Consider the following 24,912-nt stretch of genomic DNA (forward strand, 5'->3'; position numbering starts at 1 on the left):
TATCATCTTCTCTCATATCCCCCCCCCCCTTCTAAAATGCAGAAATACCATTTACGCCTCATGAGCCTCCCTCTCTGGCTGGGGCCGGCCGTATCAGCTGGAGGAGGCTTAGAGATTCGTCTCTTCGGATTTAGACTGAAATTTTGATTTTCTGCTGCACTCAGATAATGTGGCAATCCCGTTCCCCGATATTTCCTGTTTATCAGCGCAGTGCAGTGCAGTTCTGGGAGAGGAGGGAGGCTGAGGAAAGGGATATATCCGCCCCCCCTCTGCCCCCGCCTCTGTGGCACCAGTGCCATGTCCCACCACCCTTTCTGCACATGCAAATGGGATTCAGCTTCGGAGCAGCCAGTAAAAGGACAGGCTCGTTATTTCAAGCAGAGGTTTAAATGCAAGCTATATATATATATATATTAGGGGGGTTTCTCAGGTGCAATCTCGTCACCTTGCCATGGGATCAGATCTACAAAGGTAACAGTTTGGGGGTCTGGATTCGGCCCAGTACCCTGCTGCCACCACCGATTGCCTTCAAGGGGAGGAGAGCTGGTCTTGTGCTAGCAAGCATGAAGTGTCCCCTTTGCTAAGCAGGGTCTGGGGGTGGGTGGGTTGTTCACTGGACCCCCCCAATCCCGGCTGAATCCTTGCAGTGATCTGCGTGTGTGGCTCATACAACAGAGAATGCCTCTCCACAGAAGATCTTAGGAAGGAGGAGATGACACAAGAACCTAGGCAGCTGCCATATACCGAGTCAGACCCTTGGTCCATCTAGCTCAGTATTGTCTGCACAGATTGGCAGCGGTTTCTCCCAGGTTGCAGGCAGGAGTCTCTCTCAGCCCTATCTGGAGATGCTGCCAGGGAGGGAACTTGGAGCCTTCTGCATGCAAGCACAGAGATGCTCTCCCCAGAGTGGCCCCATCCCCTCAGGGGAATATCTTAAGGGCTCCAATGTATGGTCTCCCAAAGTGTCCCCTTTGCTAAGCAGGGTCTGCCCTGGTTTGCATCCAGATGGGTGACTCTAGGAGCTACCCATGGGGAACAATGGGTTTCCCCTTTGTTTCCTATGGCCAAAACATTCAGAGTTTTGTTTCAACCGCTTCAACCACTGTTTCAACAAAATGTTTCAGCCATCTGCATTTTGTTTCGAGCTCAAAACAAAACACAAAATCTGTTTCATGCACATCCCTAGCAAGGAGCACCTGGTGCATTCTGGATCGGGGGCCCAGTGGTGATTTACAGAGAGGGACACCCATTCACACAAACTACCTGTGGTCCAGAATGGCCCTAAGTGGAGGGGGGGGCAACAGAGGTCTTTAAAGTTATGCATGATGCCACAGGACTGGAGAGAAAAGTTTTCCTCCCTCTCTAGTAAAGCTAGGAGTTGGGGGCATCAGCTATAGAGACAGATTGGCTGGAAAGCACGGACCATCAAATACACTTATTATGCACAATTAGCCTATGGAATTCCTTGCCACAAGATGTGTTGGAGGCCATTAACTTAGATGCTAGAAAAGTGACAACGTTGTAGAGGAGGAGGAGGAGAAGGAAGAGGAGGAGGAAGAGGTCTATCTGCTGCTAGCTATGATAACATAAGCGGAGGTGTGTGGAGGCTCTGGACTTTGGCCCCAAAGTTCAGGAATAAGAGCACCTCCGGATGACAGCCCTTTGGTCTGAGCCGGCAGGGATCTTCTTGGGTTCTGCGTGTGGTTGACTCTAGCTTCCTAACTAGAGGAAAGGCACCAAGGTCAACAGGTCCGAGTTCCAGGCAGAGTTTGAGCCCGGCTCCCTTCTCAGTGAGGCAGACGTGATGTGGGAACAGAAACCAGAGCACCCCATCAAGAAGAGGACCTCTCCAGGCTGGCTTCTGGGAAACTGGCAGAGCTCTGTCCTGGGCTTGGTACACTCGCCAACATTTTTATCAGTGGCCCAGACGAAGGGATGGAGGGAATTCATCATCCCCATCAAATCTGCAGGTGGTAGAGAAGTGGGAGAGGGCTAACACCGCAGGAGAGAGGAATAAGATGGAAGACAACCTTGGCGGAACGGAGAACTAGATCTAATCAGCATACGTTGCAGGAGGATAGATTTTGGCTGAGCAGTCGGAGAAACTTCTGGGAAGACAGAGCAGTTGGGCAGTGGAACCAATTACCAGGCAAAAGACGGCGGTGCTTTGCCTCACTGGGGGTCTCCAAACAGCGGCAAGCAGATCGCCATCTCTCGGGGACACTCCAGTGCTGGATTCCCTGCCTCATGCCAGGGTCTCACTTGGGGGCATCCAAGGAACCCTCCAACGCCAGAACTCTCCAAGTTGGGAGACGGGTGCCTGCCGAGGATTCGGCCTGGCCTTGGCAGTTGGCACCCGGCGGTCAGAAATGTGCTTTCTTCTTCTCTTTCAGACCCCCACGCCGACATCAGAGGGATCCATTGTGCGCCGAATGCCCAGGACTCCTCGGCAGTGAGGAAGCAGTGTTGAGAGACACTTAGCATCTGCCCAAAGCGTGATGGGCTCGTAATGATGAGCAGGGCTGGTGCGGGGACGGGATCTCATGCAATCCTGTATTTCCCCCTCTTTCTTCTTCCCCGCATTACGGAACCCTCCTTGTGAGTGCAGGTGTTCCCCTGTGGAGAGTGCTGATGATAATAACCCCACAGTGATCCTGTCCAGCTGCAAATCCAGTCGGCCTTTTCTTTATAGAGCATAATTAAACTGGCGCTGGGTGAACCGGCAGCATCCGACTCAACGCATTAGGCAGGAGAAAGAGAATGGAGTGGGGGGACATTAGCGGAAGGAAAATGGAAGACAGGTGGGCCGTGAGACTCCAGGCAGGCCTGCTGCTCTTCTTTGCGAAGCGCCGTTCCTTCCTGGCTCGCCTCGGTTTAAAGCGACTCGGCTTCTTATGGAAGCGGAGGAGAGGTATTAAAAAGGGAGAAAGGGGGGAAAAAACCCAAGACACACAGCGCTTCCCTTATCGCAAGGAGACAGTTGTCAGGAATCACTTTGAGTGACTCGTTTTGTCTCCGCGGTTTTTTCCCTCTGCCGTCAAGCAGGCCTCAGGACATGGATCAAAGCACAGGCGCCGAACGCTCGCTGAAACTTCTGATCCCTTCTCGGTAGAGACGCGCCCGAGTGGCAGACAGCTCTGCTCGACATCAAATGGAGAGGAGAGAGGGAGGAAGAGAGAGAGAGGCAACTCCAGCGAGGAGAGGAGGGAAAGGAAGAGAGCAAGAAGGAGGAGAAGGAGGAGAAGAAGAAGAAGAGGAAAGATCAGCCGGTGAGGGTCCTCGGTGCTGCATCGGAGGCAGGAGAAGGAGAAATTTCGGTGGCCCCATTGGGGGTTGATGGGTTCTGGCCTAAGAATTATTTCCAACACCAAGAGGTTGCCATTTGGGGCCTTCCTTGCCAGTGGCCAATCAGAGACCCCCAGAAGGCCCACAAGGAGGGCGTGAAGGCCCACGGCCCCAGCCTCACCACACCCCAGAAGTTGCTTCCCAGTATTCAGAGGTATTAAAGTCCAGTTCCCAACCAGTGTCCCCTCTAACACGGATTCCCAGAAGTTGTTGACTACAACGCCTATAATCCCCAAGCCAAGGCGACTGCAGCTGGGGATGCTGGGCATTGTAGTCAACAGCATCTGGGAATCCCTGTTAGAGGGGACACTGTTCCCAACTATCGTGGTTGATCAAGACATACAGACGCCTGTGCAGGATCAGAGGAAAGGGGCCTCCAGTCCTGCTCTTTGGGGATGGGGCCGTATCTCCGTGGCAGAGCCCCTGCTTGGCATGGAGAAGATCCCAGTTTCAGTCCCTGGCAGCATCTCCAGGTAGGGCTGGGAGAGACCCCTGACTGAGACTCCTGCCTTGGAGAGCTGCTGCCGGTCAGAGTAGGCAACACTGATGGAGATGGAATAAGGGCTTGGCTCCCTGCTTCTGAGCATGGAGGTTCCGCCTCCCTCTGATGGTTAAGACCCGCCTGTATGCTCGGCAAGGAACATGAGGAAAGGAGGGGCTTAGAAACAAAGTGGGCGGGTCCGTCCCGACATCATTGATCCCACAGTCCCTGGAGAAGCTCTGCCACTGAGTTACGGCCCCCTACCCCAAAAGAGTACGGAGCGGGGCTGAGGGACATAGGCAGCGGCCTTCTCCCGAGCCAGGCTCTGGGTCCACTGAGCTCGATATGGTCTTCCCAGACTGGCAGCGACTACTCCAGGGCTTCCGGGTCCGAGTCTCCCCCGGCCCTACCTGGAGGTGCTGCCAGGGACTGAACCGGGGACCTTCTGAATGGCAAGCCGGGGCTTCACCAGGGAACTCCGGCCTGTTCCCTGGGACTCAGCCCCCAAACGCCAAAGCGTTGACTGGGAAGGGAGTCCCGGAAGTGGAGCCCCATCCACATCTGCCCATCCTCTCCCGCTAGGCCCTTGTGCCTTTGTCCCGGAGGGCTGGGCCCTAGGGCTTCCCCCACCACAGCCGAACCAGCTGCCAATGCGTCTCCAGAGAGCTCAGGCCAGAAACCGCTCCCTTGAAATCAGGAGGGGTGGGGTGGGGCAGCGGAGCAACCACCCCCTCCGCTTCCCTTTGTGCAACTCCCAGGAGAGCCCCGTGGATTTTCCTTGGGCTGCTTAGCCGAGATTAGATCACACGCCCCCCTCTCCGAGCTGCTCATGATCCCCTTTCAGGCCCGTTATTGACTGCCATGAGACACCCCCCCCCCGCTCATTTCCCAAACCAGATAAGCTCCGAGAGCCAAGCTTATCGGCAGAGCTCCGGCCATCCACACCTTTGATCAATTTACTCATTTGCTGACCGGAGACCCCGGCAGGGCTGCTGATCTTCTTCGGGTGCCAAAGGATTGTTCTCTTGCATGCTTGTCTAATGTGTGGGGGCTCTCTCAGCACCCCCATGGCGGCCAGTTCTTCATTGCATCCCCATTCTCTTGTACTCAGTTCTGCCAGCCTGGATCTCTCATTCCCCATTTCCTAGGAATTCTCTCTCTCACTCTAGAAACAGAGGAGCATAGGAAGTTGACTCACCCTTGGTCTATCTAGCTCCATGTTGTCTTCCCAGACTGGCAGCGGCTTCTCCAAGGTTGCAGGCAGGAATCTCTCTCAGCCCTCTCTTGGAGAGGCTGCCAGGGAAGGAACTTGGAGCCTAGATGCTCTTCCCAGAGCGGCTCCATCCTTTAAGGGGAATCTCTTACAGTGCTCACACATGTCGTCTCCCATTCAAAAGGAAACTAGGGTGGACCCTGCTTAGCAAAGGGGGGCCATTCATGCTCACAACCACAAGACCAGCTCTCCTCCTCCTCTAGGAGCTACCCCAGTGCACCAAACCCTCGGTCTATCTCAGGGTTGGGCAAATCCAGTCCTCCAGCTGTTGTCAGAATATGGCCACCCACGCACATAACGGCAAAGTCCGAATGCAGAAAACGGCAGTTTCGTTGCTGAACCATGGGTCAGTTTTAGCCCCCAAACCTGAATCGCTGCCTTAGGACTGTAGCAAGTTTCGCTGCCGAGTTTCGCGTGGGGAGTGGGTCAGCGGAGGGATGGAGGAGAGGTTGTCTGGAAGGGGACAGCCTGGGGCCTCTTCTCTGTGCCCGAATGCAGCACCAGGGAATTGCTCCGGTTTATTCTGTACCAGATAAGGACTGCAGAAGGTTGGGAGTCTAGTCCACCACCCCTAAGTCTAGGATGGATTTTCAGGCAACAGCCTGGGCCCAGGTTGAACCAGGGTTTCTTTGGCCCTGCCATCAAAAAGGTGTGTGCCACTGGAAATCTGCAGCATTTGCCAATTTGCAAGCAGCTGGTGGGAAACAACAAAATGAGGGATTAGAAATGTAGAGGCCTCAAGCAGGCTCCTACGCAGCTTTGCCAGCCTGGCAACTTATACTCTGAGGTAGACTGCTCCTGAACATGGGAGTTCCATCCAGCCATCACCCCCATAGAGGTGGATAGGCTACCCCTTCCTTTGAATTTGTCTAATCTCTTTTTAAAAGCCACCCAACTCTCTCTTGAAGTCAAAAGAAAGGCCCTGCTGGATGAGAGAGAAAGCCCATATCATCCAGAACTCAGTTTCCAAACGTCTGTGAGCCAGATACCGACTACCTGACAGGAAGCTCAGCAGCAGGATACCAAGACAACAGCCCTCCTCAGAATCTGGCATGCAAGGGTATACTATCTCTGAACAAGGAGGCTCTGTGTCTGCGCTCCAGATACGTCCTCCTCTCCGTGTCCTATTTGCACCTGCTCAACTCTTGGCAGCTTGTTCCAGAGACGTGGTCCCCCGCCCCCAGCTCTGCTGCAATCCCCCTCCTGTCTCCCAGCTCTCCCTGGATTCTCACAGCCCATCAGAAGCGCGGCTGCCTCTGAATTCCAGAGGTCGCCCAGTGCTGCCTGCCGTGGTCTTCGCTTCGGTATTAATTGCTAATCTCTCATTTTCTCTCCCTCTCTATCTGCCCTGCCTGACTTGTCTCTCGGGCTCCCTTATTAATCACATAAAGACGACCAAAATTCTGCATTTCAATTCGCTACAGTCCGCGACTCCCGGCCAAGGCGGCATCTCGGTCACTTAAGCACTCTGGCACAAAGAGAAAGAGAAAGAAAAGGCCGCTGGGAGACAGGGTTTAGGCGAGGCGGCCTGGTCCCAGCAGCAAGAAACCAAGGGCGCCCTCCAAAATTCGAGTCTGCAAGACCGACACGGAGTCAAAGACCTACAAGACAGGGTAGAACGTTCCTGGGATCTCTCAATTCCCACCGAGCGTTAAATGTTTGGGGTCCTGCATTAAGTCAGGAGTGCTCAAACTTCGGTCCTTACCTGCTGTTGGACTACAATGCCCACCAATCCAGCAACATCTGGGGACCCAGATGTGGTTGGATGGTGCATAGCTCAGTGGTCGAGCATCTGCTTAATAGGCAGAAGGTCTCAGGTTCTGTCCTTGGCAGCATCTCCTTGGAAGGCTGGGGAAGACCCTTGCCTGAAACCTTGGAGAGCTGCTGCCAACCAGTGTAGACAATACTGAGCTAGATGGACCGAGGTTCGGACTCTGTAGAAGGGAGTTGCCTATGGCGCAAAGGATTTGGGGTCAAATGCCTTCAGATTCATGTGAGGCAACAGCCACACCTGTTGGGAGCTGGCAATTATCTGGCACAAACTGGTATCGGGTTCCTAGAGGACGCCCACACCTCTCTTGCTGCTGTTCCTTGCAGGGAACAATCTAGGAAACAAGGTGCTAAGCTGCAACAGAGGTGTTCAATGACCCAGCAGTGGGTTGCAACCAAATCCAGGTGGGTTGCATCAGCGCCATCATGCATGGCTCCACCCCTTTGCTGCTGGCCACCACCCATGGTTGCATGGGTTCTTGGCTTCCATATTGTACATCTGGGTTCAGCATGGGTCCCAGATCCTGGCAAGCTGAAGACCACTTAACGAGTGGGACTTTTGGCCCAATCCAGCAGGACCCTTCCTAAGTTCTCACTAGCCATGACAGTTAGGAATGAAAACTACAACGATAAGGGAGGACAACTAGGTATTTCTTGATCTTTCGCCATGGTTCACGATTAAAATTGACAACTGACAACGTAAACCTTTAAATCACTGTCTGCTCCTGCAAACAAGAAAATCCTTCCAATTTAATAGTTGTGCTGAGACTCTCTCTCTCTCTTTTTAAATAAAAAAGGTGACTCTAAACATGGCTTTTTCCATTGTGAACTGAATTCACAAACTTCAGAATACTCCACATTTGAAACAAGAAGAGGAGACATTTTGGACGCCACGTTCGGAAGAAACCCACCCGACTCCCTCTCCTCCCTCCATTCTCAAATCCTGGGAGCACAAACCAGGAAAATAAACGGCTCCCTTTTCACATGAGGGGAAAAAAAAAAGAGGGCCATGTTTTGCTCTCTTTTTCCCACTGCCTGTAGTGGAGACATCTAACTGACAAGAGCAGATGGCTGGAGGGGTTGTGGGGAGAGAGAGAAAGTTTACTGGAAAGAAATACCAGCTTTGTGGGATCCTGTAGGTTAAAAGTTTACTCAGCGAAAGCTGTATTTGATACTGGGCTTTTGTGCATGCCAAAGGGAGCTCAGTGAGGCTTCCTCTCCCCCCGCCTTTTCTGCAAGGCGGGGGGAGGTAAGAGTCAGACTCGCCGTCTGCCCTCTTCCAAAGTCTTTAGAAGTGGGGAATCCGGGGTTTTTTTTTTAAATCACACGTGTGGTTTCATGCTTTCTGAAAGAGGCCATGAGGTGTCCATGGAGAGGACATGGCGTTCCCCTCCTGGACAGTTTCAGCATCCCTCCCGTAGCAAAATGCAACTTTGTTGTGCGTCAGGGGCTGGCAGGAGAGGGTTGAACACATGGGGCCATGGGGCTACGATTAGTGTATCTCAATGACCCACAAAGAAGTCACACCCTGGGCCTCATGTGGGCCACAGACGACCATGACGCTGAATATTTATATACCGCTTTTCAACAAAAGCCCCCCCCCACCCAAGTGGTTTACACAGATATAAATATATAAATAAATAAAATGGCTCCCTGTCCCCAAAGGGCTCACAATTTAATAAAGAAACATAAGATAGACCCCAGCAACAGCCACCGGAGGGTTGCTGTGCTGGGGATGGAGAGGGCCAGCTGCTCTCCCCCTGCTCAAGAGAAGGGAACCGCCACTCTGAAAAGGGGCCTCTCTGCTCAATTAGCAAAGGTGGGGTGGCAGCAGGGAGGGTGCCATCACCCTGGGGGTGTTTAGAGAATAAGAGGGGAAGGAGACACAGCAGGGGCGGCCTTTTCATGAGGCCAGGTAAGGCGGCTGCCTCCGGTGGCAGGTTCTTGGGGCGTCCTGGAGCAGCTGCTCAGGAAACTGCTCCTGGCAAGCACCTCTCCACACATCCCTTCCAAAGGTTGCCAGAAACACAAGGAGAGAAGAGGAGGCTGCTGGGGACCTCCCCTCTCCCCTTTACACCCTCGCCTCCCCACACACACCCCTTCCCCCTACCTCCCTACCCCACTCCACTTTCTAAAGCGGGCAAGGGCTGGTTGGGAAAGGCAGCTGTTCCCACCTACCCCCTCCTTGTGGGGCAAGGCAGGAATACCTTAACCTACCCCAGGACCAGAGGGAGGGAGGGAGGGAGGGAGGGAAGATAGATAGATAGATAGATAGATAGATAGATAGATAGATAGATAGATAGACAGATAGAGCAATGGTCCCAGGGCTGCAGGTTGGGTAGCGAAAGAGAATGTCTGTGCTGGAGTGACCACTGAAATGCCAAATGTATTGCCTGGCTGGGATGGACCATTTAGATCAGGCCTGCTCAACTTCAGCCCTCCTGCAGATGTTGGCCTACAATTCCCATAATTCCTGGCTATTGGCTGCTGTGGCTGGGGATTATGGGAGTTGTAGTCCAAAAACAGCTGGGGGGCCTAAGTTGAGCAGGCCTGATTTAGATGACAGCTCTGCCTACCAACACTGGCCGTCCGTGTCCCTCTGGACCCCCTGCAAGCAGAGCCTGGGAATGCCGGGCACCCTGCCTCGTTCGTCTCGGGCGTGTGAGAGCCATACTGCTCCTGTGCCTTGAGGTTCTACTGAGCTGTGGCGACTTATTGCTGCGGATAGTCCTTGCCCACAGAAACCACTCTGATCCTTCTTCAGAACCACCTGAATCCAGGGGCGTAGCCTCTGGTGGGTGTTAACATGATGAAGGGAGTGGTACAGAACACAAAAAGCCACTTTGTACTGAGTCATGCCCTTGACCCATCTCGCCCAGAGACGCCTGCTCTGACTGGCAGCATCTCTCCACGATCTCGGACAGGGGTCTTTCACCAGCCCCCCAACCTGAGATCTTTGAAATGGCGATGCTGTTGATGATAATAATAGTTTTTATTTCAAGGCACTGTGCTGGAGATTGAAGCTGGGACCTAAGCACTGGTGCACTACCATTGAGCTAGGGTCTCCTCCTCTAAACAGACAAAGCTGCTATATACTGAGTCAGACCCTTGGTCCATCCTGCTTAGTACTTTGAGCTCGGACTGGCAGCAGCTCCCCAGGATTTCAGGGGGATCTTTCCGGCCTTGAACCTCAGCGTCTCAATTAAATACTGTATGCCCTGAATTTAAGGTACACCCCAACAGCCCCTCACTTTTGCCATAGAGAACTAGTGCAAATTAGATCTCCGAGAACGGCAGACGCAAAAACACAGCGCAGGCTTCAGAGCGCCACCGCGTTAGCTCGTCTCTTGACACGGACGGTCTCCGTCTCATTTCTCTCTCTCTTTGTCCAAGTGTCTCTGCGTATAATAAGCATTTAAAATGAGTCTTGCCAGACCAGGGGAAGGGAGGGGTGTGGGGGGGGAGGGAGGAGAGATTTGGAAAGTGGGGAGGGGGTTAAATAGCAAAAGAATTAGGGGGGGGGAGAGATCAGATGCGAATCGCTGGTGGTAGGAAATTATGTGCAATTACCCAAGAAAACTGGGCAGCTCTGCCCACCCCAGCCAACAAGATCTCATTAACAAGCAGAAAATAAGATTGAAATGGTGTGCAAAAGAGCTGAAAAAATGAATTTGAATGCCGCATTTGTCCACAATTACCCCCTTGTTCACACATATTTCATTGCAATTTTTTTTTTTATTATTCTTAATCTTTCCATCCCTCAAAGCAGTCTGGGAACATCCTGGCATTACGGCTGTACAGGGAGCAGCATTAAGGATTTCCCATTTCCCCCCACTGAAAGGGAGCAGCCCAGCCCGCTCGGAAATTTGCAGAGGTTGGGCTGGCAAGGATCAGGATTCATTGCCGCGGCTTAGCGTCGTGTCGGAACAAGCACTTTGAAACGTTCAGGGCCTTCGTGGGCGGGGGGCAGCACGGGCGATCGGCGTGGCATGGTGCCTCCGCTCGCTAGGCCTGCTTGCTGCTGCCTTCTGCTGCTGCCCTCCCCACTTATTTCAAGAATGTAAGAAAAGCCCTGCCCGATGAGGCCAAAAGGTCACCTGAGTGGCCACTTTTGGAAGGACCTGATCCAACAGGGCTTTCTCCTCATTCGTTGCATTTATACCCACTTTTCTCCCATGGGGAAACTCAAAGCGGCATTGTTGAAAGTGTCCACTCAATGTGCGGCAGCTGTGAAAAAGGCCAGTTCCATGGTGGGGATCATTAGGAAGGGGACTGAAAATAAAACGGCTAATACTATAATGCCCTTATACAAAACTATGGTGCGGCCACACCTGGAGTACTGTGTACAATTCTGGTCACCACATCTAAAAGAGGATATTGTAGAACTAGAAAAGGTGCAGAAGAGGGCAACCCAGATGATCAGGGGCCTGGAGCACCTTCCTTAGGAGGCAAGGCTACAACACCTGGGGCCATGCAGTTTAGAAAAAAGATAGCTGCGGGGAGACATGAGAGAGGTCTACAAAATCATGCATGGTACTGTGGAGAAAGTGGAGAGAGAGGAATTCTTCTCCCTCTCGCATTACACTAGAACCAGGGGTCATCCCATGAAATTGATTGCCGGGAAATCTAGGACCAACAAGCGGAGGTACTTTTTCACACAACGCATAATCCACTTGTGGAATTCTCTGCCACAAGATGTGGTGACAGCCAAGAACCTGGAGGGCTTGAAGAGGGGTTTGGATCACTTCATGGAGGAGAGGTCTGTCAACGGCGACTACTCAGAGGGCTACAGGCCACCTCCAGCCTCAGAGGCAGGATGTCTCTGAGTACCAGTTGCAGGGGAGTCACAGCAGGAGGGAGGGCGTGCACAGACCTCTTGCCTGTGGGCTTCTCAGGGGCATCTGGTGGGCCACTGTGTGAAACAGGATGCTGGACTAGATGGGCCTCCTTGGGCCTGACCCAGCAGGGCTGTTCTGATGTCCTTCTGTGGGGTTTCCAAGCAGTTTCCCATCGAGGCATTGACCGGTCATAGACCTGCCTACCTTCCGCAAGGTGACCGCCTCAGGGGCCCTCACGCTATAGGCCCTGCGGAGCGGCCCACTGGTCCACCTAGCCGAGTGCAGACTTCTCGGACCGGATAGCAGCTCTGCGGGGTCTTTGGCAGAGAGGGTTTCTCTCCTCAACCCTGCTGCGGGGAATTCGTTAACTAAAGTCACTGGGAACTGCATTTTCCCAGGGACCCTTGTCTGGATGCCAAGGGAACTGCACAGAAGGAGCTGCCTTATACCAAGTCAGATCTGGCCTGGCATTGTCTGCACCGACTGGCAGCAGTAGGATGTAAAACAGGGGATCTTTCCCAGGCTTACCTGGAGATGCTGCTGCCAGGGACTGAACCTGGGACCTTCTGCAGGCCAAGCAGAGGCTCTACCGCTTGAACTACAGCCTTCATTCTCATCGGGCACAAACTGAGCACCTTTTCTCGGAGATCTTGGGGAAGAGGCCTGCGAAAGACCTTTGCCCGAGTCCCTGAAGAGAAGCTGCCAGCCAGAGAAGATCATACTGGGCTAGAGTTTAAAACATGATCTTCTTAAGAGACTTGAATGTGATTGGTCACGTGGGGATCTTTAATGAGCAGGGGAGATGCAAATCTATATCTGTATCTATTTCTATAAACACACACACACATATATACATGTGTATGTATATATAAGTGTGTGTGAATACACACATACACATACATACATACATATATACATTCTCTCTCTCTCATTCATATATATATATAGAGAGAGAGAGGGAGGGAGGGAGGGAGGGAGGGAGGGAGGGAGAGACTCAATACAGAATTCTCACCCGAGGCACCAATGACCAGGCTCAAACTATCATACTTTGGACACATTAAGCGAAGACCCAGCTCCCTTGAGAAGTCCATAATGCTGGGAAAAGCTGAAGGAAAGAGAATAAGAGGACAACCAGCAGCAAGTTGGATGGACTCAACTACGACAGCAATGAATGCACCACGGAGAGACCTTCAAGGCCAAGTTGAAGACAGATCATCCATCCTGGAAAGAATCTATCTAGGTGGTCACTAAGAGTCGACACCAATTGGACGGCACTTTAATATATATGGTGGTTCTCTTACATTTAGCAGGGGGAGAGCAACTGGTCCTATCCAACCCCAGCACAGCATCCGTCCAGTGGCGGTTGCTGGTGTCTACTGTATGTCTCTTTTTAGATTGTGAGCCTTTCGGGGACCATCTTATTCATGTATTTATTTTTCTATGCAAACCGCTTTGAGAGCTTTGGTTGCAGAGCGGTATATAAATATTCTTTGTAGTAGTAGTAATAGTAGTAGTAAATAACATTTTTATGTTTATAGTGCCTTTAAGGTCTTCTTTCATCATTAAAAAAAAAAGAAAAATACCAAAGGATCAGCTCAAGCTGTTACCATCACCGCCACATTTGGGTCCTTCCCAAATGCCAACTTTTGCAGAGCATTACTACCCCAAGACAGACGTGGAGCTGCTGTGCCGAAAATGGCAAAAACCAAGGATGAGAGTAGCTACTGCAATTGACTGCACGACTGCTATCAAAATGCAGCCCTGCAAACACCATGTGGCTATTTCCCAAAGCAGACAGTCAACCAGAAAACAAAATGCAACTATCTCCTATGGAATATACGGATCCTTGAGATCTTTGGATTTACAGAGCGCTGCATGCAAAGTCTGAAAAGTTCCGCGTGAGGAGTCCCACCAGCACAGTCAACCTTTGAGAAACAGCACAAGATTCGCGCTTCCCCCACCCATCCTCAAAAGGAAGCAGGTAGATACACACATAGATAAGGATTGTTTCCTGGAGACAGAGAGCGCAGGGAACATGGGGGACTCACAGCAGGGGCCGGGTTGCCTCTCTTGAGCGTGGCAGAGACTGCACGGACGTTCAAGCCGTGCCGAGAAGGCCAACAAACTGGAATCCATTGATTCTCTTATTGGAAAGATTAATATTTGAAAGCAATTCCCAGCAGCTCGCAAAAGCTCCACATGATCAGATTAGACAAAACAACAACCCGGATATTGACAGCCCAGCAGTGATGCACCTAGGTAATTTGGGAGCTCCGGACCACCTCCGATTGCGAGCACACTTGGATCTCCTGTCCTGGCTGGGAGCTTCTCCTGCTTGGATTTCAAGGGTGCGAACTAGCCTGTTCTCAGTCAATGGGCAGAGCTTTCTTAGAGATCCTTGCCCACCCCTCCCGAAGAACTGCATTTCCCAGGGACCCTTGGTTGGGTGCCATGGTAAGTGGACTGATTTGAAACGGGGTTAACTTTGGAGGGTAGGGTATGAATTCAAAGGCCAGGAAAGGTGGAAATGCCAGGAGCAACCTACCTGTGGAGAGAGGCCATTGCTGACAGGATTCATGTGGTTCGCCGGAGCCGCGGGGTTCATGAAACTGTCGGAGTAGCTGGAGAAAGTGTGCCGGGCCCCGTAGGCTGAGCTGGAGTCGGCGGCAGCGGCTGCCAGACCCCCCTGGTGCATGGTGGACGGCGGGAGAGGCTGGGGTCTGTGCACGGTGCTTCCTCCGTCTGCGGGGAGAGAAGCAGAGTCAGGAGTGGTGGTCCTGTGGCTTGCTGGAGAAGAGCTAAAGTGGGCCGACATGGAACATTCCCTTCCGCACGTGGGAGCTGGACCAGGGTGTGGGGTTTGGGTCACTGGAATAAAGACGAAGGGGTCCGTTTGGCCAAGGGGAAATCTGCACACCGCAGACTGGAGAAAGGAGGGGCTTGCACACCATCTTGCTGTGAGGGAGATGGAGGGTCCATTGGTCTGGGGGAAATCCCTCACGCCTTCAGTTATGTTGCCTGAACGAAGGGGGAATTGAACGGATGTTGGAAGGGCTGTGGACAGATGGTCTTAGGCCTTCAATCTTGAGTTGCAAATGATTCTCATATGTTCACGGACATTTCGGAAGCTGCCTTATGCTGAGTCAGACCCTCGGTCTAGTACTGTCTACTCTGATTGGCAGCAGCTGTCCAGGGTTCAAGGCAGAATATTTCCCGGCGCTACCAGGAGCATTTCCAGATGGGGCTTTTAGCTTGCATCTCCTCCAGAATGAAGGGTGTACGTCCACATATCAGTCAGATGTACCCAAAAGTCCCTGCGAGCTATCGGAGAACACTCCAGACACGATTTGGGTTTTTAATTGTGCATTAGAGCCTATCCCAATTTATGTGCGGGGTAAAAAAAATCCACTTTTTGTGCCTTTTGTGGGTGGGGGGGGGAATTCGAACTCGGAGTAAAGCCTCACCATAAACCTGTGGTAAAGCTTGCTGTCTGGAAGTACTCCAGGAGATGTTGGGGATCGAACCTGCGTAAAGCAGGAGCTGTGTCTGAGCTATGGCCCCATCCCCAGAACCTACATATGAAGCAGCCTCCTCCTGAGTCAGAAAACTGACCCATTTCGCTCAGCAGTGTCTGCTCTGACTGGCAGCAGCTCCACAGGGTTGGACGAGGGCACAACGAACGAGGATAAAACAAGAAGAGGTGATGAAACGAAAAACAGGGTGCATGCAACGTTAGACGTTCCTCCCACCTCGTTTGATCCCGCTTTCACTTACCTTGGGAAATAGCGGTGGTTGGGTAGGTCGAATCCGGCAGCTGGTAGGGGGGCAAAGTTGGCATCCCGGTCGGCGGGAATCCCCCTGGGAGGAGGTGGTTAAAAGCAGCCAGCTGATTGGCTCCTGCCTGCTTGCGCCACCGTGCTCTCCGGTTACTAAACCATACCTAGGAGCAGGGAGAGGAAGGAAAGCTTGGGTGAGTCACGGCAAAGACCCCTCTGCCCCACTTTTGACGGCCCCTTCGGCTGTGCTGAGAATGTTCTGGAACAGAATTGCATCCCTTGTTCCAAGAGGCATAGAGGAGCTACTGGACCAGCGAGACCCAAGGGAGAACTTCAGGTCCCGCTTGTCTGGGATGCTTTCCTCTTGCAACCACAATGACGACGACAGTGAATATTTTTATACTGCTGTCCAACAAAAGTTCCCAAAGCGGTTGATATAGAGAAATAAAAATAAAGATGGATCCTTGTCCCCAAAGGGCTCACAATCTTAAAACACTACAAAACAAAACACAAGAGAGACACCAGCAACAGCCACTGGAGGGATGCTGTGCTGGGGACGGAAAGGGCCAGTTGCTCTCCTCCTGCTAAATATCACAGAATCACCACTTTGAGAATCACCTCTTTGCTCAGGCATTTCTGCCTGGCAACGGCTCTCCAAAGAGAGATTCTCCACCAGGCTGCTAGAGGAGAGCTTGTAAGCAGAGATGCCAAGAGCGTCCATGTTCCTCCCAGGCCCTTTCCAAGACTCTGACGGTCCCTCCTTCCATTTCACTGCACCCTGTCCCAATGACATCTTTACCAACTTGGGGGGGGTCCCCACTAAAGGGAGTGGGCAGTTGACCTCCCCAAAGGGGCACCTGTCTTTGAGTACCCTCCAGGCGAGAAGCACAGATGCCATGGTGAAATAAAGGCAACCCTACTGGTCCTCAGCACTGTCAGTCAGCTCGGCTTGTAGATTTCTATCGCGCTTACTCAGAGCTGCCTTTCAAGTGGGTCCGATAAACTTGCCCAATGCAGCTCTCCGGGGACTCAGGGATGGGCCCTTTCCGGTCTTACACCCACCTATAAATAGTACTGTGAAGCTGCCCGAGTCAAGTCGCTGGTTCATCCAGCCCAGTGCTGCCTGCTCGGTCTGGCAGCAGCAGCTCTTTAGCACTCTAGACATGGGTCCTTCTCTAGCTAGAAATGCCTGGAATTGAACCTGGGACCTTCTGCATGCACAGCAGAGCCTCTTCCACTAAGTTATGGCCTCTCCTTATAAACCTTTGGCTGGAGGCAGTGTCTGGGCATCAGCAGCCTTCAACCTTCCAACTGTGGTGGCCATATTACCCCCCTGTTGCATCCCATGCAGTGCCAAAAGCGACCTCTAGATGGCAGTGGCCAAGTACCGATTTCTTTTGCCGCCCAGCAGTTGGCCCGCTTCAATTTGTGGGCCAGATTTGGCCCGCAAGCTGCCAGCTGCCGACTACTGACTTTTTGACAACTCCATTGGGTGGACCACAGAACTGACGCTGGCCAATTGGGAATGTCTCAGCCTTCTTTGCAACACCATGCATGTATACATACAAAGATGCATTAAAATTCAACCCATCTGTGCACAAGTGACTATCTCCCCTGCCCACCTCCCGCCGGCATAAGTCCTGACATTTTTTAAAATTCAAGCCAATCCTTTGCAGGCCATTATCCAGCTGAGATCTAAGATTCAGCCCGTATTTTTTTAAAAACCCGAAAGCACCCAGGGTCAACCCCAGATTGAGAAGGGGTGGGGCAGGTGATGGTGGTGAAGGCGGGTTTGCTGAGAAATACATGGCTAAGCTTTCGAGATGGTTGAGAATGCAGCTGCTGAGTTCTCCAGGGCCTGAAGGGCTAAGAGACATGATTGAATTTCACAGCAACGGGATTGGGGGTGGGGGAGAGAGAGAACGGAAGGGAGGGAATCGGGCAGGGGGTGGGTAGGAATAAGCCGTTGAGTTGGGGAATCTGGATGGGGGAAAGGCTAGGTCAAGGCAGTAAATCCAAACATGTCAAAGACATTTTCGGACTGGAAAGAAAAAGGGCAGAGCATGCACAGCTGTCGTCTGAGTCTGGCCGTGGGTCAATCAGCTTCGCACTGCCAACTCTGGCAGGCAGCATGCAATGTTACGAACACCTCTCACTGGGGCATTCAAGCAGTTCAAGGAGAGAGGTCTGTGTCCTGCTTCCACACAGTATTCCCAGAACTGGACTCGGAACCTTCTGTATGCACTGAGCAGCCCGTGGGTCAACAGCACCCTCTTTTTTCAGTGAACTCCAGCGAATAGGTTTGGTTTTTTGATATGCCAACCGAAAGGCTGGTGAGCCTGCTGCTGGTGGGAAAAATCCCAGAGAACAGCTAGTTTAATGTAAGATAAATAAATTTGGCTGGGATGGCAAGAAAGGGGTTTGTGCGGGTGGGTGGAGGGGAGAGAATGAACTCTCAGGCTCCAGAGAGGCAGAAATCAGTTGCAGTGAATCTCATAAATGTTTCCTGACATCAAGATGTTCCTTAAAAAAATAAAAATGCATGGGCACCAGGTGATGGAAAATCCAGTTTGGATTAGGAAGAGCAATCTGCCTTGGAAAAGTCAGGTTTCTCGGCGAGGAATCTGACCACATCTGCACTGGCTTCGATTGCCGGATGAACAGATGACCACATTAATTCAAAATGCATTGCTGGAGAGATGGCTGCCATATCAGGTTCCACCCTGTGGGAATATTCTGCTACCCACTCACACATGGAACAGAGGAAGCTGCCGAATATTGAGTCCGGCCACTGGTTCATCTGGCTCAAGACTGTCTACACTGACTGGCAGCGGCTCTCCAAGGATCCAGGCAAGAGTCTTTCCCAGGCCTACCTGGAGATGCTGCCAGGGGTTGAACCTGGGACCTTCTGCATACAAAGGAGATGATCTCCTACTGAGCTATGGCCCCATCCTGGAAAGGGAATATCTGACAGCGCTCACAGGCAGTCACCCATCCAAATACAAATCAGGGCAGACCCTGCTTAGCAAAGGGGACAATGCATGTCTGTTACTGCAAGACCAGCCACCTAATGGCACAGCGGGGAAATGACTTGCCTAGCGAGCAAGAGGTTGCTGGTTCCAATCCCCGCTGGTATGTTTCCCAGACTATGGGAAACACCGATATTGGGCAGCAGCAATACAGGAAGATGCTGAAAGGCATCATCTCATACTGCGCGGGAGATGGCAATGGTCAACCCTTCCTGTATTCTACCAAAAGAAAACTACAGGGCTCTGTGGGCGCCAGGAGTCGACACTGACTCAAGGGCACAACTTGACCTTTTACTGCAAGACCAACCCATAGCCAGCAGCTCCAGATATGTTGCCTCTGATCAGGGAAGTTCTATTTGGCTCATCAAGTCTCATATCCATCAGAGAGCACCGCCTTCCATAAATGTATCTAATCTTTTTTTTTTTTTTAATGATGATCACAAACCTGCAACCCTTTCACTCCCCACTTCCACACAAAAGGTGTTAAGACGCAGACGGATGGATTTCACTTCGTATTTGCAGCCCACCCGGTGCCGGGTGGGGTGGGCCGAGAGACACAAACGAAGATTCAAAGTCCATCCTGGCGATTCACCCGAGTAACACTTCCCTCTCACTCATCCTTTGAAAGGTGGCGGAAGGCATTCCCTCCTAATGCTTATAAATCATTTTATTGGCGGTGAAAATATACTGGATTGTGCATTGGCGGGGTAATGCAAGACCCACTTCAAAGGGAACCTGTTTTCTCTCCACCACAGTTAAGGTTTTATCAGCCACTAAAAGGTTCTCCTGCCAGGGGGATCCGGTTACAGACAAAATAATAAAAATATATATTAATCCCAGAGTGACAGCCAATTGCTTCAGCTGCCAAGCCTGCTGTGTGGAGAAGAGGAGGGGGAGGAAGAAAGGAGGAGGAAGAGGAAGAGGAGGAGAGAGGAGGAGAGGAGAGGAGGAGGAGAAGAGGAGGAAGAGGAGGAGGAGGAGGAAGAGGAGAAGAGGAGGGGAAGGAGGAGAGAAGGAGGAGGAAGGAGGAGGAGGAGAGGGAGAGGAGGAGAGGAAGAGGAGAAGAGGAGGAGGAGATTAAGAGAAAGAGGAAGAAGAGGAAGAGAGGAAGAGGAGGAGGAGAGGAGGAGGAGAGGAGGAAAATGAGGAGGAAGAAGAGGAGGAAGAGGAGGAGAGGAAGAGGAGAAGAGGAGGAGGAGATTAAGAGAAAGAGGAAGAAGAGGAGGAGAGGAAGAGGAGAAGAGGAGGAGGAGATTAAGAGAAAGAGGAAGAAGAGGAAGAGAGGAAGAGGAGGAGGAGAGGAGGAGGAGAGGAGGAAAATGAGGAGGAAGAAGAGGAGGAAGAGGAAAAGGAAGAAAAGGAGGAGGAAGAAGAGAAAGAGGAGGAGTAGGAAGATGAAGAAGATGAGGAAGAGGAGGAGAAAGAGAAGGAGAAGAGAAGGAAGAGGAGGAGGAGATCGGGGAGAGGAGGAAGAAGAGGAGGAAGAGGAGGAGGAGGAGAAGGAGAGAGGAGGAGGAGAGGAGGAGAAAGAGAAAGAGAAAGAGAAAGAGAAAGAGAAAGAGAAAGGAGGAGGAGGCAACCTATAGACAGTTTGGCCTCATTTCCCAGCCAGCTAGGTTGCCATCTTTTCAGCCAGTGGGCAAAACGGTGGCCATTCAGAAGTTCCCTTGGAGACCCCGCACTTTGAAAATCTGCTTTTGTTCTAGAGTCCTCATTAAACTGGAGTGGCAAGAGGGGACCAAGGAGGAGAGAACGTTTTTCGAGTCTCACCATTCCCCAAATTGTGACACTCCTGCCCTAGATGGGATCATACGGCAACTTCCCTGTTATCTTTCTCCTACAAGACAACCCCAGCCTTAGAATAATGCCTTCTACTGGTTATTTTCCCCCATCAGAATTTTTATTTATTGGTTGCTTTATTCATTAGTGACCTCCTAGTTGTTGTTTTTTTTGACATTTTTATTATTTAAGCATCTGTATCATATAAAAATTTAGCTATCTCTGTGGCATGGTTCCTGACCCAGGTTAGGAACATAGGTAGGTAGCTGCCATATACTGAGTCAGACCCTTGGTCCGGCTCACTCAGTTCTGTCTGCACTGACTGGCAGAAGCTCTCCAGGGCTGGGCAGGAGTCTCTCCCAGCCCTTCCTGGAGATGCTGCTGCCAGGAATGGAACCTGGGACCTTCTTTCACTGAGCGATGGCCTCATTCTCTGTCCATCAGAGTCTACTCAATTCTTTTGCAAAGGCGGGGACCACACTTCAAACTAGGAACGTCCAGTCCGCACACCTCACAGTTAAATCCTTCACTTATTGTTCCTGGAGTTGCCAATCAAACCTGTATTTTACTGGTAAAGATACCAGTCGAACTATACAAAGTTGTGTTCTGTTTAGGTAGCACATCTGGAACAGAGGAAGCTGCCATCTACTGAGTCAGACCCTTGGTCTATCTAGCTCAGACCTGTCTACACTGACCGGCAGCACTTCCATCTTCAGACTGCTAATGCCACAGCCAGAGTCCTGGGGTCTGAAAACTCAACATCTCCATCTCCCTCTACAGCAATTGATAGGCCTGTGCACAATGGAAAACGTTGGATCGGATCCGATACGACACAATTGGATCTGACACGATCCAATATAATAAGTATCGGAACTGGATTGTGAGAACCTTGCAAATATCAGATACGGTATGGATTTCCAATCGGATCCCCTTAGAGCCTTCCGATATTCATATCGAACATATCCAACTGCATACTGATTGCACATGCATTGGGCATAATGTGTGAACAGGACTTAAGAGAGGCCTCACGGATGACTCTATGGAACACACCGACAGGGTTCAAGCGAGTGAGTCAAGCTGCATGTTAATCCTAGAGGGTCCACAGATTAGGATCACTAGCATGACCTGGGAGGAGAAATCCTTGCCGGAGAAGCCAGAGACCGCCAAAAAGAGCTCCTGGCTCATTTGACAACAGGGCAGCCGTGTCCTCAACACGGGCAGCGTTTCGCACACAGCAATGGAATGAAACACCGCCTTTCCTGACTGTGTAGGACAAACCTCCTCGGTTTTTTAAGTACATTCTCGGCCTCGGCCTCAGCCTCTCCTCCGTTGCCCTCACTTCTGTTTCTGCCATCTGTCAGGGCAGATGGAAAACTCTTCCCTGAGTGACCAGGCATAAATCACAAGGCGAAGCCGCTCTCTTAGGAAAACATCCTCCAAGGGCCAGATCAAACACTCGCCGGAGGACGGGTGCCGTTGCTCCTCTGCAAAACCAGTCCTTTTGCAAAATGCATGCCCCAAAGCGTAATCCGGGAGCATTCGAGATGGGTTTGACGAACGAAAGAATGACCCTGTGCCACTGGATCAAAGTGTGCCTGGTCCAGGGTGGAGTTCCCAACAGAGGTGACCCCAAGTACCCGGCTGGAGGCTCCATAGGGGGTGAGAATCCCCCACGGTTTGCCCCCAGCATCTGACACTCAGAGGTATACTTCCCCTGTAAAAAGGAAGCTGCATTTAGCAATCACAACTGTTGACGGCGCTAGGGATGGGGCCCTTACTCAGTGGAGGAGCATCTGCTTGGCATGCAGAAGGTCCCAGGTTCCCTCCCTGGCAGCATCTTCAGGTAGGGCTGAGGGAGATTCTTGCCTGCAGCCTTGGAGAAGCTGCTGCCAGTCTGGGAAGACAATACTGAGCTAGATAGACCAAGGGTCTGACTCAGTATACGGCAGCTGCCTATGTTTTTGTGAATATGCCAGTCCTTTCTTACAGTCATCTAAGCTAATGCCTGAATCACCAAAGCTTCTGGCAATGAACACTCTAGCTACAGCTTGAGTAAAAGGCAGCATTAGGGAGAACAAGAAGAAGCTGGAAGAAAGCTTTACCCCCTTGGATTTCCTGGCTTAGGAACAGATCTGTCCCCCCTCTCCAATGAGAGGAGACAGAACCTAGAACAGGGCAGGGAGGAGGGTTATCATGCAGCAGGAAATCCAACAGGTGAAGCTTTTCCTCATCACGACACCCCCAAGCCAAAAAAAAAAGCGTAACCCGTTGAATTTGTTCATCCTACTGCATGGGAGTCCTTCAAGGAAAAAGTGGCAGGGGGTTCCAACGGGCTTCTGAGATCAAAGTCACTCCGTTTCCCCTGTTCTCTCGAAACAAGGACAGAAATAAGCGCCGGATAACTGGATGGTCCCACCCGGCCTATATACTGCAAATCATGGCTATTGTTAAAATGCCCCAACCAGCCTGGAACTTAACTGGGGTGCACCTATCCCCTCTCTACCAGTTTAGCAACATGTTTTCCTTGAACAGAGGAATGCTCAGCACTCTAAGCTGCCGTCTGAGGAGGAACATGCACGGCCCGACGCAGTGAGGCAAGAGAGGAGCTGCCGGAGGAGAGGCTGCCAGTACCCGCCTCCCAGCTCAGCAGCTGCAGGGCCTTCTCCCTGCTGGGACGGGCGTGGAGTAAATGAGAACAACTCTGGGTCAGCTCCCACAATTTGTCAGACAAGGGGAAATAAGGAAGGTCAGGTGGAGAGATTTTTGCGGGAAGGAACAGTCCTCCGGGAACCCCCGTGGCTTAATACAGACTTGATGTTGGGAGGAAGATGGATGGCAGGGCGAGGGAGTTGCTTAAGTGGAAACAGGGCCAGGAGACTCATCTTCCTGCGAGGCTTCCCTTGGAGGAGAGACGCCGGAGCGGGTGCCTGCGGCTCCAAAGGCCGGCCTCCACCCTTTGACTTCCGAACCCCCGCCGATTCGGTAGCATCTTCTCCCGGCAGCTGTCCACCCAAAGCCTCGGGCCAACTCCACCCCCGCCACACAGCAAACCCAGGAGGAAGGAGGAGGATTCTGCTTCATCTATGGAGACAGAGGCTGCCTGCGACAAGCTCCCGGGGAAGAACACACACCAAGAGGGACCGGGAAGATCAAAGCAAGGGGGCACCAAGCCCGTCCGATCCGAAGCCACTTCCCATGACCCAAGTTAAAGCGCCTCGGACCCAGCTGGTTAGGCAGCTTCCCGGCACCCAAAGTGGCCGGAGTGCAGCTTCACGCCCACGAGCCTCCAGCTCGCCTTCACGGGTGGTCTGAGATGTTTCACCGCCTGGCACAAAGTTTTTTGGGTGGGGAGGGTTTGGGGCGCCCTGGCCCTCCTCCATTTGAGGCTTCCCTCTCCTGAGAACTGCTTTTCTTTCTTCCTTTAAAAAAAAATAAGAAATGGATTGGGGTAGGAGCCCCTCCAGGGTCCAGGCATGACTCCTTTCGCCGCGTCCAAGCAAGACAGCTCATTGGAGCGTGTGCTTAAGGCCACACCGGCTGATCTTTTGTCCATCAGCCACTGCCATATTTCTGTACGCACGCTAGGATTCTGTTCAGAAAAGCTCTCCTCTTCTGGCTTCCCTCCCGACTCCCAGAAGTGAAATGAGTAAGGAGGGCAGTCTCTCGCCAGCCTCTTCCCCACCTCCACTTTTGAACTGAGAGTCCCCAAGGCTCCCGCACTCTCACAGAGCACTTGGGAGCCATGGGGAGTGCCAACCATGTCTCCAGTGGATCTCCCTGGATCCATCTCCCTTTCTTGGACCTTTCCTGGATCTCCCTGGATCCATCTTTCCCAGGTCATTCAATCTGGAGGCAAGAGTCCCCCAGGCTGCTGTGGGGCATGCAGGTACCATGGGAATGCTGACCGTATCTCCAGTGGCAATAGCCCTGCCTGGCTATTAGAGCCATCTCCCCCAGGTCAGTGATTCACGGTCTCCAGCAGCCCTAACCATGCAGGCAAGATGTGTGTGTTTGTGTGTGTGTGTGTGTGTCCCAATCCCCCAGCCTGAGCCAGAATCCAGACCCTTTCACATAACCCGCAAAGAGTATTGCACCAAACATTGCATCAGTGCATTGCATTCCGACAACCTGTTAACCACCCATTCACTTGCTGATGGAGGAACAGCTGTTTCCGGCCAGGGCTCCAGGACTGCCAGACCCCTTCCCTCTAGAAAGAGGAATTTCTCCTCTCTGCTTTCACTGCCATCAGCAGCTGGACTTCCTCCCTAGGGGCACGGTTTTCTGCCCGGCTGTGTGGTGGTTATTGTGATTAATACTAGCATTTCGGCAACACTGCAAAATTGTTCTCACACTTTGTGTCAGTCTTATTTTCCTGGGATTGCTGTTGCTTTCAGCAGGCACAGGAAAGCAGCGTATAAATGCAAAACACAACTAAATACGTCGAGGGGCATAGCAAGGTTGTAGTGGGCCCAGAGACAAGATTTTGAAATGTGCCCCCCATGGCCCCCGCCCTGCCTCACTGAAGCTCAGCTCATGAAGTAAAGAAATTTTAAATGAGGCTGAATGGTGGTAACAAAAAGCATAGTATATACACCACCTATGTGCCACAATAGAACATCAT

General features: G+C 51.9%; 1 protein-coding gene across 13 annotated transcripts in view; it reads right to left on the reverse strand.

The window, feature by feature from the left end:
• Window positions 1-24,912, reverse strand: part of PAX7 (paired box 7) — a 128,176-nt gene that overhangs the window by 29,592 nt on the left and 73,672 nt on the right. For all 13 annotated transcript variants that reach the window (XM_053281485.1, XM_053281489.1, XM_053281480.1 and 10 more), the window contains 2 exons: window positions 15,482-15,647; window positions 14,253-14,449 (listed from right to left, as the gene is read on the reverse strand). In XM_053281485.1, the coding sequence (XP_053137460.1) occupies window positions 14,253-14,449; window positions 15,482-15,647 (363 nt within the window). The remainder of the gene's footprint in view (window positions 1-14,252; window positions 14,450-15,481; window positions 15,648-24,912) is intronic.

The sequence above is a fragment of the Hemicordylus capensis genome, chromosome 16 (genome assembly GCF_027244095.1).
Source record: "Hemicordylus capensis ecotype Gifberg chromosome 16, rHemCap1.1.pri, whole genome shotgun sequence".
Classification (NCBI taxonomy): domain Eukaryota; kingdom Metazoa; phylum Chordata; class Lepidosauria; order Squamata; family Cordylidae; genus Hemicordylus; species Hemicordylus capensis.